This window comes from Dipodomys merriami, unplaced genomic scaffold (assembly GCF_024711535.1).
Source record: "Dipodomys merriami isolate MVZ:Mamm:240054 unplaced genomic scaffold, mDipMer1.0.p SCAF_106, whole genome shotgun sequence".
Lineage (NCBI taxonomy): Eukaryota > Metazoa > Chordata > Mammalia > Rodentia > Heteromyidae > Dipodomys > Dipodomys merriami.
Genome location: NW_027202338.1, coordinates 1,539,306 through 1,553,457, shown reverse-complemented (window position 1 = coordinate 1,553,457; position 14,152 = coordinate 1,539,306). Strand labels below are relative to the sequence as shown.

The 14,152-nt window shown below is 52.2% G+C and overlaps 1 protein-coding gene across 1 annotated transcript; it reads left to right on the top strand.

Annotated features, from left to right (window-relative positions):
- The first annotated feature begins 12 nt into the window (after positions 1-12).
- On the top strand, positions 13-14,124 carry LOC138813001 (inositol-trisphosphate 3-kinase C-like). The gene is made up of 7 exons (XM_070001266.1): positions 13-1,416; positions 5,947-6,046; positions 7,076-7,289; positions 8,273-8,477; positions 10,298-10,399; positions 11,162-11,233; positions 12,880-14,124. Exons 1-7 carry the CDS (start codon positions 268-270, stop codon positions 13,081-13,083), a joined length of 2,046 nt encoding a protein of 681 aa, XP_069857367.1. The 5' UTR covers positions 13-267; the 3' UTR covers positions 13,084-14,124.
- Positions 14,125-14,152: the final 28 nt, after the last annotated feature.

The following is a 14,152-nucleotide window of genomic DNA, read 5'->3' as shown; positions in this document are numbered from 1 at the left end:
CCGGCCAGGAACAACATCCGGCGCGCGGAAGCCACGCCCCTCGACGCAGATGGAAGGAACGTGAGCGTCATTTCCTGTGGGCGGGGCCTCGGGGCTTTCCCTGGGAGGTGGAGTATCGGTTAACCCCTGTGTGGCTGGGCGGGCTGGAGCTCCCGCGGGCCGGAACCCCGCGAGTCGGGGCTCCCCAGCCACACCCCTCACGGGATTTAAAGCCGGGGAAAGCAAAGGGGGGCCGAGCCGCCCGAAGCCCGAGCTGAGGGAGCGGGCATGAGGCGCTGTCCGTGCCGGGGGAGCCTGAGCGAGGCGGAGGCCGGGGCGCTGCCGGCGGCGACGGCCCGCATGGGCCTGGAGACGCCTCGAGGTGGGCGGCGGCGGCAGCCGGGACAGCAACGACCTGGGCCGAGCGCTGGGGGCCCGATGGGACGGCCGGAGGGGGGCGGGCCTCCAGCCTGGAGAGAGGGCTTCCACTTGCACACCGAGCCTGAAAGAACCAGCCTGGGACCGGAGGTGAGGACAGACGTTCCACAGACAGAATCCTGGACAGATGGACAAGCTGATGAGCCCGAAGCAGCTGGCTTAGGAAGCGGAGAGACGGAGGAGCTCAGCCCCGATCCAGAACCCGACATGTCCGGCCTCCAGACACATCGAAGAAGAAGCCACCACAGGTCAGAGCTGGAGATGGCCGGTCCCTGGACGGAGATTGCGACAGATGGCGTTTGGACTGGTCCAAACAGATCCGACCTCCAGGCTCAGCCAGACTGTGCCAATCTCTGCACCCAGCCAAAGGTTGATGCGCCCTGGTCAGAGCTGGAAATACTTGGGTGGCAAACGGAACAAGAGGGTATCCAACCTTGGGCTGATAATCTCCGGACTCACCTAGATGGATCCTGCCTCTCAACAAAACCAAGTGCCGATGGCTTAGGGAGAGAATTGTACGCCCATAGCTCCAAGACACCCCAGGATCCTGAAGGCTCCTGGACAGACTCACATACTGATGACTCCCCCAAACATGCAAACACTCAGACATCTTGGAAAGACCCTGGGACTGAGGGTTTCCCCACACAAGATAGACATGGTCCCTGGAGACTGCATGGCACCGATGGTCCCCAGTGTACAGCCCTTGGAACAAACTGTCTTTTAGGGGAGCCTAATGGAGATGGTTCTTTAGAAGAACCAGAACCTGAGGAGTTGGTGACTCATCCCCATTCTCACCTGGAGTGCAGCTCCCTGTCCTCTGTCCCTCGCCTCATCATTACCCCTGAAACTCCTGAGCCTGATGCCCAGCCGGTGGGACTCTCCTCCCGGATTGAGGGGGGCAGCAGTGGCGGCTTCTCCTCTGCTTCATCTTTTGATGAGTCTGAGGATGACCTGGTGACTGGGAGTGGAGGTACCAGCGATCCTGAGGATCCCTCCGGGGTGAGTGGGACTCAGCCTCTTAGCTTCTTTCCAAAATCTCCCGCTTTGAGAGATACCTCTCCCCAAAAGCCAAGTTGTCAGAGGGTTCTCCTAGCATCTTCAACATCCCCTCCTTTCCCCTTTTCCCACTTTCTCCAGTTCTGGGGTCTACAGCGAAGCAATCTGGGAGCGGGGTGGTCTGATTCACTGAATGTTTTTTTTTTTTTTGGTAAATCTATTTTTTTGTGCCAGTATTGGGGCTTGAACTCTCAGTGCCTGGGTGCTACCCCTTAGCTATTTCCACTCAAGGCTGGTGTGCTACTGCTTGAGCCACATCTTTGCTTTTTGGTGGTTAACTGGAGATAATTTCACAGACTTTCCTGCCTGGGCGGGTTTTGAATCTTGATCCTCAGGTCTCAATCTCCTGAGTAGCTCGGATTTCAGGTGTGGAACCACAAGCACCCTGCTCAATTGTGTGTTTGGGTATATTTGTATTTACATAATTTTGCAGCCGGAGTCTGTGGCTTGACTTGAATCATCTGGGGGAGATGAAGAACACAATAGGGAGACGGAGTACCCTTTCTTGCCTAGATGTTTTAGTCTGGCTTCTGCCTTAAGTGGTCATGAACTTTCCTCATACCTTTGCTCGTTTCTCTATAGAATGCAATCACACACACACCCCTAACCTAAAAATGCTCAGCTTAGCCAGGGACCCACCTGATCTTCCTGTAGTCCCCAGCTCCCCAAGGACCCTGGGAACTCTTGTTTACCTCTTCCACCCTGTCCCCGAGCTCGGGTGTGGCTCTTCCCAGGTGAATCAGGAGGGCTTGCTGGACAGGTTTGGGGAGGGAGGGCGGGAAGGTTGGAGCAGATGCAGGTGTGAAAGGAAGCTTCACATGTGTCTGGGAGTGCAGTCCATAGTCCATCTGTCTGCCAGCTAGCCTCTGAGTCCCTAGCTGGAGTCTGCCCTCAGCGCAGCTCAGCCCAGGGGATGTGTTCATACACAGACCTACCTGGACATGCCAGTGCCCGTGCACTGAGCTGAGCCCTCAGGGGCTTTCTGCCATCACTCTTATGTCTACTCTCATCTCTTTGGCATCTAGGACCAGCTGAGCTGGAAGTGGGTGACTGATAGTAAGAATAACAGTGGGGCTGGAGGCGTGGCTACCTGGATTGCATTCAACCCCTCCCCCCCAGTTGTGCCAAACAATAATAACAATGTCAGAGTAATAATAACCGTGACAAAGAGTTCATGCTGACTCTTACTCCTGCCTGACCCTGTGTAGCCTCTCTGCTCTTTGCTGTGGTTAATTTACTCTTCACAGCAGTCCTATAATGTAGATACTGTGATTAAGGTGTAGACCCTTTAAAAAATATTTATTTACCGGCTGCTGGTGGCTCACGCCTTTTAATCCTAGCTACTCAGGAGGCTGAGATCTGAGAATTGCAGTTCAAAGCCAGCCTGGGCACAAAAGTCCTTGAGACTCTTATCTCCAATAAACCACTCAGAAAACTGGAAGTGGCACTGCGGCTCAAATGGTAGAGCACTCGCCTTGAGCTAAAGAGCTGAGGAACAGCTTCCAGGCCCAGAGTTCAAGCCCCACGACCGACCAAAAAAAATTATTTTATATTTTTTAGACATGTCTCTCTATGTGTCCTAGGCTGGACTTGAACTTTTGATACACTTACAGTTCTTGGGATCACCAGGCAATAATCTTAAGTGCTTTGTGTTACCTCTGAATTCAGACAGCAGCCAAGTGGGGGACAGTTATCTCCATCTTACAGATAAGGAAACTGAGGTACAGAAAGGTGATATCACTTGCTCAGGGTTCTCAGTCCTGCTTGAGTTTCAAACCTGTCATTTTTAACCCCTGTAAGGTTGCAGATCCATCCCTCACTTGTCTTTTTCCCAGGCCTCCCTGTCTCTAGCTTTTCCTCATCTTTTTTTTTTTGGCTATTCTTGGGGCCTGAACTCAGGGTCTGGGCACTGTCCCTGAGCCTTTTGCTCAAGGCTAGCACTCTACCACTAGAACCACAGCACCACTTCCGGCTTTTTCTGTGCATGTGATACTGAGGAATCAAACCCAGAGCTTCATGCATGCTAGGCAAGCACTCTACCACTGAGCCACCTTCCCAGCCCCTTCCTCATCTTTTTGGAAGCTACCTCTGTGGAGCCTGTGGGCCCCACTCTTCCTCTGGTGAGATGTCTCCCTGAGTGCTTTCGTGCTCAGCACTGCTGTTTTTCAGAGCTGTTTTGTCTCAGGCCTCTTTCCAGTGGCCCGCCATCCCTCCTGACCCGCCCCTCTGCTGTAACTAACCCGAGTACATAGTGTCCAAGAACATTCTGCCACTTTCCCGCCTCCCCACCAGTCATTGCTCAAGCTCTTCCCACTGACCGCGTGCTTTTCCCTTGTTTCCTTCTCCCTTCATTTGGAAATTCCATCTGACCTCAAAACACATAGCCAGCTTCCTTCCTCTCTCCCTTCTTCCTTTCCTTCCTCCCTTCTCTTCTTTCCCTCCTCACCTTCCTGTTCTGATCAGACACTAGTCATTCTCTGAGCTCCTACTGTGTGTCTGGCTTACTGCTTGCTTTGCTGAGAGGGAGAACAGGGCAGGACTGTTCTCCCAGGCTGGTGGGGAGGGAGACACAGCCGATCTCCAGACATTAGCAGTTCAGCACAGGCAGGGCAGATGGCAGAAATCCAGAAAGGTGTGGGAGCCTAGAAGATAGGATTGGCCTAACCAGAGCGATCAGTAAAAGCTTCCAGGATGAGGGAACATAGTTGCTGACACTGTCCTGAACATATCTGAATACTTAACCCTTGGACCGAAGATAAAAGAGAAAGGGCTGGAGAGTCAGTGGCAAAGCAGGTTAGAGGTCCTGGATTCTATCTAGAGCTTTGTGGAAAAAAGGAAGAAAGGAGAGGAATAGAGGGGAAGAAGAGGGCTGGGAAGGTGGCTCAGTGGTAGAGTGCTTGCCTTGCATGCATGAGGCCCTGGGTTTGATTCCTCAGTACCACATAAGCAGAACAAAACCAGAAGTGGCGCTGTGGCTCAAGTGGTAGAGCACTAGCCTTGAGCTGAAGAGCTGAGGGACAGCGCCCAGGCCCAGAGTTCAGGCGCCATGCCTGACAAAAAAGAGAAAGAAGAAAAGATCACCTCAAATTGGGTGTCATAGTGCACACCTGTAGTCCCAACCTTTGGAAAGCTGAGGCAGTAGATGCTCAAGGCCAGCCAGGGCTGCAGAGCCAGACAGTCTTGATGAACTTCCTTTACTCTGAGCACTGTTTCTGGAGCATCTCCTATGTGTCTATAGGCGGTGTGGTGGGGACACATATCTATGACAGTGGCATGGGTTCCTTCCTGCCCTTGTGGGCTCATGGGGTCAGACCCAAGTCAGAAGGCCATCACTTTGCTGAGTGGCATTAGGAGAGTGACTTCACCTCTCTGAGCCAGCTTCCTCCTGGGTGACACGGCTGGCCCCACTGTCTTCCCAGGGTTGTATTTTTAGGAGTAAATAGGGTATGGCATTCTGGCGTATTTGTCATTGTGTCTGGAATGTTCCAGGTGCCTAGTAAACAGGAACCTCGATTAATCATCTAGGAACAGCCTCTGCTGTCCAGCTCCAGTCCCTCCTTAGTCTCCTGCCCTGGCAGCTGGTAGCTGAGATCTCTGTTGGGAGAGAGAGAGAGAGAGAGAGAGAGAGAGAGAGAGAGAGAGAGAGAGAGAGAGAGAGAGAGAGAGAGAGAGAGAGAGAGAGAGAGAGAGAGAGAGAGAGAGAGAGAGAGAGAGAGAGGAGAGGGAGAGGGAGAGGGAGAGGGAGAGGGAGAGAGAGAGAGAGAGAGAGAGAGAGAGAGAGAGAGAGAGAGAGAACTCCCTTAACTCTGCAGGGCGGGGGCAGGAGGAGGACACAGCTTCCTCCTGGAGAAGACCCACCTCCCAAGAGCTGCTCAGGAGACAGGTGTCTGTGTGCCTGTGGGACAGACAGTCAGGTGGACTGACATACTTGCCTGCCTGAATCAGGCCCTGGCTCTTGGTTGAGGCAGTCCAGAATAATACAGCTAAATCCTGTGACTAGGTTGCTTTCTCCCTCCCTCTCTCCTCTTCCTTCCTTCCTTCCTTCCTTCCTTCCTTCCTTCCTTCCCTCCTTCCCTCCTTCCCTCCCTCTCTCTTCTCTCTCTCTTTCTTTCTTTCTTCCTTTCTTTCTTTCTTTGTTTCCCCAGGGTTTTTGCCTGCCTAAACTGTGCTCTATCACACTCCACTGGCTTGCTTGCTTCCTTCCCTCCCCTCCTTCCCTCCCTCCCAGCCCAATAATACTTATTATTACTCACAAGAAAAGTACAAAATAAAGAACAGAGGCAGCAATACTTTCCCCACCTTTGTTCACACCATTGGTGATCTTATGATGTCTAACCTCTATGAGGTCCCCTCACCCAACAAACTTGATCACAGGAAAGGGCTCTGGTCCCAGCAAGACCCCAGGTCCACCTTGTTTTCCAGCCTTTCCCTTCCCTGGCCTCTGCCCTCAATCCAACCTTATCTGCCCCACAGACCAAACCCTGGAAGAAGCTGAAGACGGTGCTGAAGTATTCGCCCTTTGTGGTGTCCTTCCGTAAACACTACCCTTGGGTCCAGCTCTCAGGACACGCTGGTGAGAACTGGGAGGAGGGGGGCAGAGGGTGGGCAGAGGTCTAGTCTCCCTAATTTTTAGTTTCCCTGCCTATAAAATGGCTTTGGTGAGGTGACAGTCACATCTCTTAGAGCAATTCGGAGGAATACTCAGGCCCCAGGCCTAGGCATTTTTTAACTCAGTACCTCTCACTTGCCAGGCAGGTGCTTTACCACTTTTGCCACACCTCCAGTCTTTTGGCTTTAGTTTAGAGAGTCCCCCTAAATTTTACTTTTCCTGGTTGGTCTCAAACTAGACCAACCATGATCTTCCTGTTTCTGCCTCCCGAGAAGCTGCAATTACAGATGTAACAAAACTCACCGCAGCCCTGAACTGGGTATTCTCATGTCAGGCTACAGGCTAGTGTGTGTGTGTGTGTGTGTGTGTGTGTGTGTGTGTGTGTGTGTGTGTGTGTGTGTGTGTGTGTGTGTGTGTGTGTGTGTGTGTGTGTGTGTGTGTGTGTGTGTGTGTGTGTGTGTGCGCGCGCGCGTGTGCGCTCGTGTGTGTATGCGCGTGTGCGTGTGCGCGCGTGTGCGCGTGTGCGCGTGCGTGCGCGTGTGTGCGTGCGTGCACGTGCGCGCTAATACAAGGGCTTGAACTCAGATCCTGGGCACTGAGTCTAACCTTTTTCACTCAAGGCTAGTGCTCCACCACTTGAGTCATGGTTCCACTTCTGGCTTTTTTTAATTTGGAGATGAGTCCCCGAGACTTTACTGCCTGGTTGGCTTTGACCTATGCTCCTCAGACCTCAGCCTCCTGTATAACAGGTGTGAACCACCTGCATCCAAATCACTCTGCTTTTTATTCATGAGTGGCCCTGGGAAGGTTACCTGCCCTTCTTGGACCCTTTTTCCATCCATTGCCATGGCTACCCAAACTCTTTGAGGACTGCTGCATGGATGGAGTCAGGCAGGGTGTTGGCTTGCAGGGAGATGGGAGTGGGCTTGGAGGGGTGGCTGGGGAGTCTCTCCAACCAGTTTCTGACTGGCCCCTTGGTCCTACTGCCTTTAGGGAATTTCCAGGCAGGGGAGGATGGCCGGATTCTGAAACGCTTCTGTCAGTGTGAACAGCGCAGTCTGGAACAGCTGATGAGTGACCCCCTGCGGCCCTTTGTGCCTGCTTATTATGGGATGGTGCATCGTGATGGCCAGGCCTTCAATCAGATGGAGGATCTCCTGGCAGACTTTGAGGGTCCCTCCATCATGGACTGCAAGATGGGCAGCCGGTAGAGTCTGGGCAGCAGTGGATGGGGTGGAGGGTGTGTGTGTGGGGTGAGGTGGTGTGACTCCCCTTGTTCCACTTGGTGGTGTTTTACTACTTAAATCCTTCTGATGGTTATGCAGAGGGATTCCTTCGTGGTCTTGATTGCTATTGTTCTCTCTCTCTCTCTCTCTCTCTCTCTCTCTCTCTGTGATTTTTTTTTCCTGTCCTGGGGCTTGAACTCAGAGCCTGGGCTCTGTCCCTGAGCCTCTCTCTGCTCAAGGCTGGTACTCTACCACTTGAGCCACAGCGCCATTTCCAGCTTTTTCTGTATAGTTTATTGGAGATAATAGTCTCACAGACTTTACTGCCTGGGCTGGCTTTGAACTGTGATCCTCAGATCTCAGGCTCCTGAGTAGCTAAGATTATAGGTGTGAGCGCTGGTGTCTGGCTTGTGTGTGTGATTTAAAAAAAAAAAAAAATTCAGGGCTGGGAAGGTGACTCAGTGGTAGAGTGCTTGCCTTGCATGCATGAGGACCTGGGTTCGATTCCTTAGCACCATATAAGCAGAAAAAACTAGAAGTGGCACTGTGCTCAAGTGGTAGAGTGCTAGCCTTGAGCTAAGAGCTAAGAGAAAGCACCCAGGCCCAGAGTTCAGCCCCCATGACCGACCAAAAAAAAAAAAAAATTGGTGTGGGTTGTGGGGCTTGAACTTAGAGCCTGGGAGATATTCCTGAGCTTTTTCACTTAAGGCTAGTGGTCTACCACTTGAGCCATATCTCCACTTCTAGCTTTTTAGTTTATTAGAGATAAGAGTCTTATAAAGTTTCCTGCCTGCACCTCATATTTCATCCTAAGTAGCTCTGATGATAGGCATGAGCCACTGGCACCCACCTTTATTTACATATTCTAACCCATCATAGCTTGAACTGTGTCTTCATGTAAGGAAGGATAAACCTGCCAGCCTTGTGCCTTCTGATTTTCTTTGTCTCATCCTTGTGTGCTCAGAACCTACCTGGAAGAAGAACTGGCGAAGGCCCGGGAGAGGCCCCGGCCCCGGAAGGACATGTATGAGAAGATGGTGGCTGTGGACCCTGGAGCCCCCACCCCAGAGGAGCATGCTCAGGGCGCTGTCACCAAGCCCCGCTACATGCAGTGGAGGGAAACCGTGAGCTCTAGCTCTACGCTGGGCTTCCGGATCGAGGGCATCAAGGTGAGAGCCTGCCACTGACAGCAGAACCAGACCTGGGGCTGTGTGTACTTCCTACAGAGCAGGGGAGGCTGAGAGGCTAGAAAGACACAGCTGTGAATGAGAAGCAGGCCTTGGAGGATGGACAGGCCAGGTCTGAGGAAGACTCCACTTTTCTTTCACCCCTGTAGAGATGCTCAGATCTCAGCCTCCTGAGTAGCTAGGATTACAGGCGTGAGTCACCAATGCCCAAGAGACGTATCATCTTCTCCTCTTGCTCTTTATGGCCATGGTCAAGTCCAACCTGTATCTTCTACTGTCCTAGCCTCCTTGGGCTCCTCAGCTCCTCATATCCTCTGGTCATGACCTCCAGTTCTCTAGGAAGTTCTTTCGTCTTTGCTATGAAGATTGAAGATTTCTATTTTTTCTTTTTTGCATTCCTTTTTCCCTTCTTTTTATTATTTTTGAAATAGCTATCTCAAAACGTAATTTGAATAGTCAAGAAATAAGCCAGGTGTGATGGTGCATGGCTGTAATCCCAGCACCTGGGAAGCTGAGGCCAGGAGGATTGTGATTTCAAGACCAGCCTGCACTATGAGTTTCAGGTTAAGCTAAGCTACAGAGTCAGACCTCCTCTCAACAAAAGGGTGAGCTGTGATTGTAGCTCAGTGAAAAGGGCTTACCTAGTATCTGCAAGATCCTGGGTGCTACTGGAGAGAAATAAAATAATAAAGCAAGCCAGGCACACTGGTTCATGCCTGTAATCCTAGCTACTCAGTAGGCTGATATCTGAGGATCGTGGTTCAAAGCCAGCTAGGCAAGAATAGTCAGAGACTCTTATCTCCAACTAACCACAAAAAGCCAAAAGTGGAGCTGTGGCTCAAGTTGCCAAGAGCTAGCCTTGAGCAAAAGAGCTCAGGGACAGCTCCTAGGCCCTTAATTCAAGCCCCAGTACTGGAACCAAAAAAAAAGAAAAAAAGAGAGAGAGAAGAAAAAAGAAAAGGGGGAAGTGCATAGAAGCCAGGCACCATGCCCCATCCCCTGTACCCTACACCCAAGTCTCCTCCAAGCCTCACATCAGCTTTAGGAAGAAGATCCAAATACACTTCCGTTTTCCAGATAGGTCACCTGAAGCTGAGCTGACTTAAGACTATCCAGTTAGAGACTGTCATAGTCACAACCAAAAGCCAGAACCCCCTATTCTCTAAAAGCCTGGCTGGCTAAATTGGCCCAATCAAAGTTAGGCTGAGAACTGAGCACAGTGGGTCACACCTATAATCCTGGCTACTTGGGAAGGAAGCAGAGATTGAGAGGATTATGTTCAATGCCAGCCCAGGCAAAAAGTCCACAAGTTCTCAATAAAGAGCTGAGCATGGTAGAGTGTACCTATCATTCCAGCTATGCGGGAAGCCTAAATAGAAGAATCACAGTACAGAACAGCTGGGCATATACGCAGGATATTATTATTATTATTTTTTTTTTTTTTTTGTCGGCCGTGGGGCTTGAACTCTGGGCCTGGGCGCTGTCCCTCAGCTCTATCAGCTCAGGGCAAGCGCTCTACCACTTGAGCTACAGCGCCACTTCCGTCGCAGGATATTATTTGAAAAACACCTAAAGCCCAAAGGGCTGGATGTATGGCTGAAGTAGTCTAGAGCCTGAACAACCCAAGATCTTGAGTTCAAATCCCAGTACACCTCTCCCCAAAGTTAAGACTTTGGAGCTGGGTTGAGCTGGGCCAGGCAGGTGGACTTGTTTGCCTTAAACATAGAGTAGGCTTCTTGGAGGCCCATGGGGGGGGGGGGCACAATCACAGCATTGACAACACCCCTTCACCCTTCTTGCAGAAAGCTGATGGCCACTGCAACACCAACTTCAAGAAGACGCAGGCGCTTGAGCAGGTGACGAAGGTGTTGGATGACTTTGTGGACAGGGACCGAGGGATTCTGGTGAGTGGAATGTCCTCGTCTCTAAATGCAGCCACCATCTATTGTCACTTCAAGTCATTTAGCTCTGGGCCTGGGCTGTTGCTGGCATGCTTTGCTCAGAGCTCACAGTCAGCTGGTGGCTTGGCCTAGGCTGGCAGAGTCTCGCCTGGCTTGACTTGGGTGTCTGCCTGCTGGCTCATTGTCTTGGCTCAAAATGGCCATCTGTCCTGATGGAGCAGACCAGCCCAGACTGCTTCTCACCTTGGGAACAACAAGCCAAGAGAGCAAATAGATGGGTCAGCCTTCCTGGTACCCGGGCCTGGAATGGCTGCATTCTGTTGGGCAGGGCAGGTCATGGCACATGACTAGGCCAAACCAAAAGGAAAGGGAAAGCCCGGCACTGGTGGCTTACGCCTGCAATCCTACTCAGGAGGCTAAGATCTAAGGATCATGGTTCGAAGCCAGCCAGGGCAGGAAAGTCCGTGAGACTCTTGTCTCCAATTAACCACTCAAAAACTGGAAGTGGAGCTGTGGCTCAAAGTGGTAGAGTGCTAACCTTGAGGAAAAGAGCTCAGGGATAGTCCCCAGACCCCAAGTTCAAGCCCCATATCAACCAAAGAGAAAAGGAAAGAGAAACAGGTCCAGCCCTCCATGCAAGGGACTGTATAACATGCTTCACTCTTGTCTGTGCCACTCCAATGAGTCCTACCCATTTCACACTTTGGGGAGGCTTCTAGGTGGCTGACAAGTCTCTAACCAAGACACCTATCCTCTCCCACTCAGAGAAAGTACGTGGCCCGGCTAGAAGAACTTCGAGAAGCTCTGGAGACCTCCCCTTTCTTCAGGACCCATGAGGTGCGAGCCCCTGGACACCGTGGGTGTACATGAGGGTGGTGGACCAGGCAGCATGCGGGGACCGTGGACAGTGATAAAAGGGAGGCTCTGCTGGGTGCCCATGGCTCATGCCTGCCATCCTAGCTACTCAAGAGGCTGAGGATTGCTGTTCAAAGCTAGCTTGGGCGGGAAAGTCCATGAGACTCTTGAGTTAACCACCAGAAAATGCAAAGTGGTGTTGTGGCTCAAGTGAGCAAAAGAGCTCAGGGACAGCAGCCAGGCTGTGAGTTTAAGCCCCATAACCAACAATAAAAACAAGAGAGACCCCAAAGTTTGGCTGGGCTCCAGGACACAGTCAGGAACAACTTTCAGTGTTACTGAGGTATGACAGAACCCCCGGAGACTGATTTTGGGGGCATACAAAGCATTCCAGCTCTGACAAGAAGTTTTTTTTTTCCTTTTTGTCCTAATATTCAGGCTCGAACTCAGGGGCCTGCCCTACTGCTCAACTTTTTTGCTTATGATTAGTGCTTTACCACTTGAGCCACACCTTCAGTCTAGCATTTTGCTGGTTAAGTGGAGATAGAATCTCACAGATCTTTCTGCCCAGACTAACTTTGAACCTCAATCCTGTGGATCTCCGCTTCCTCAGCAACGAGGAGACAGTAATTATTTATAGTGTCTGTTTTTATGTCTTCTTTATTTGGTGTCAGGCGCCTTTGCTGTATCACCCACATTCCCACACCATCTTTCTTGGGAAACATACTGCTGAGAGGGGTTGGGAAATCTATGAAGAGGTGGCCTCGCCCTTGGTGAGCATCCTCTGCTCACCAGGCTCCTTCATCTGACCCTCAGCTTCTTTCCTCTCTTTCCTGATGTCCCAATCTCCCCAGAGATCCAGAGACCTGGGAGTTCGATGGACCTAGGTTCCAATCCCAGCTCGGCCCCCTCCCTAGCCTCCTGAGCCTGGCAGCCATTCCAGGCAGTCTCAATGTCCATACCTGGAGGACAAGGGACAGCACCCCTGCCACGTGGGCAGAGAGAGGTTGACAGGCAAATTCATGAAAGCCCAGCCCCGAGTAAACCATTAGTAGGTGCCAGCTGTCACTGTCATGTTTGTTTTTAAACAAATGTCACCTTTGTTATCCTTGTCCCTGCCTTCAGGCATTAAATGGCAATCACAAAGGGAAGGCCCGAGGGCTCCCTCTCACCTCTGCTGCTCTGTGCCTCTGTGTGGTTTTGCCAGTTTGGTGATGCAACTTTTTTTTTTTTTTTTTGGTAATACTGGGGTTTAAACTCAGGGCTTGCCCTTGCTAGGCAGGCATTCTAATACTTGAGCCACACATCTGCTTCTAGCTTTTTTGCTAGTTCATTGGCGATAAAAGTCTCACAGATTTTTCTGTCTGGGCTGGCTTTGAACCTGGATCCTCTGATTGCAGCCTCCTGAGTAGCTAGGGTGACAGGCAGGAGCCACTGGTGCCCTGCTGTACCCACACACAGAGATTAAACCATCTCTCCAAGACAGCCCTGTGACAGTCAGTCAGGACTTGAACTCAGGCCAGCTGGGACCAAGGATCATGCCATCTACCAGCCAGTTCTCCTGCCAGCCAGGGCATAAACTTTGACCTTTGCCCACTCCTTCCTCACTGTCTGTCTCTCCCCTACAGGTGGTGGGCAGTTCCCTTCTCTTTGTACATGACCACACTGGCCTGGCCAAGGTGTGGATGATCGACTTTGGCAAGACGGTGGCCCTGCCTGACCACCAGACGCTCAGCCACAGGCTGCCCTGGGCCGAGGGCAACCGAGAGGACGGCTACCTCTGGGGTCTGGACAACTTGATAGGCCTCCTTCAGGGACTGGTCCAGAGTTGACCTACCCATCAGCTGCCAGGCTCATTCATGGGATGGCCCTGCTCTGGCTTGGGAGGAGCCCCAAGATTCCGTGGGAGTCTGAGCTGGTGGCACAAGACCTCTGTGTGGAAGGTCTTAAGGCCCTGGAACACTAGGCAGCAGCGGGCTCTGCTATGGTCTTGGGAAAACACCAGGTCTCCTGACCCACGGGGAAGGCTTCTCCTGATAGCTGGGGTGACCTGTGGCCACCCTTGTGAGCTCTTCCTGGTTCCCAGATCAGGCATCATTTACAAACATGGGGCCAAGTCTCCAGTCTCTCTGGAGGCTGTCCAAGTGCTGAGTGACAGGGCAGGACACTGCAGGGCACCTGCTGACACTGCCCGGGTCTGAAGTTCCTGGGTGGGGCACAGCCACTCCCTACAGCCGGGCTCTTTGGGATCCTCCCTTTTCCTCTGAGGACTCCCCTGATTTGCCACACACCCAAACCACAGCCACCTGCCTGCCGGCACTGTGACCAGCACAACCTCATTCCTTGGTGCACCAGATCCAGCCTCTGGACTGCCTCCTCTTCCTGTCAGCCCCCTGCCCTGGGGCTCTGGAGGTCCTTCCTCTCAGCACACTGGGGCTGCGGGAAGGGGGTTTCTGAGGCCAGGGTAACAGGTTTTTTTCCTTGGGAATCCCCGTGGCCTTGCTCAGGAGGCCCCTCCCCCCCTCCCCCCCCCCAGTGAAAGGGCAGGTGGCCCAGAAGCACAGGTGGAGGTGCTGGCCATGACCTTGGGCCTGCAGTCCAAGGTCGACACCAAAGATTCCAGAACCTTGGGTGTGGCAGATGTGTCCACTGTTCCACTGCTGCAGCATCTGTGACTTTGGCTTCCTGGCCAAAGGGAGGACAGATGGCCGCCGACTTGTTCCCCAAGCCAAGGATCTGGGCTGCAGGGCTGAGAAGATGGCCCTGTCCTTTTCTACTGATCATCTTCCTATGTATTTATAAACTAGGTAGTTGTTAGATTGGGGGTTGGGTGGGAAGGGGTTTGAGGCAAATGGTTTCACTGCGCCTTTACCCACAACACCCCAATAAACAGGACAAAGT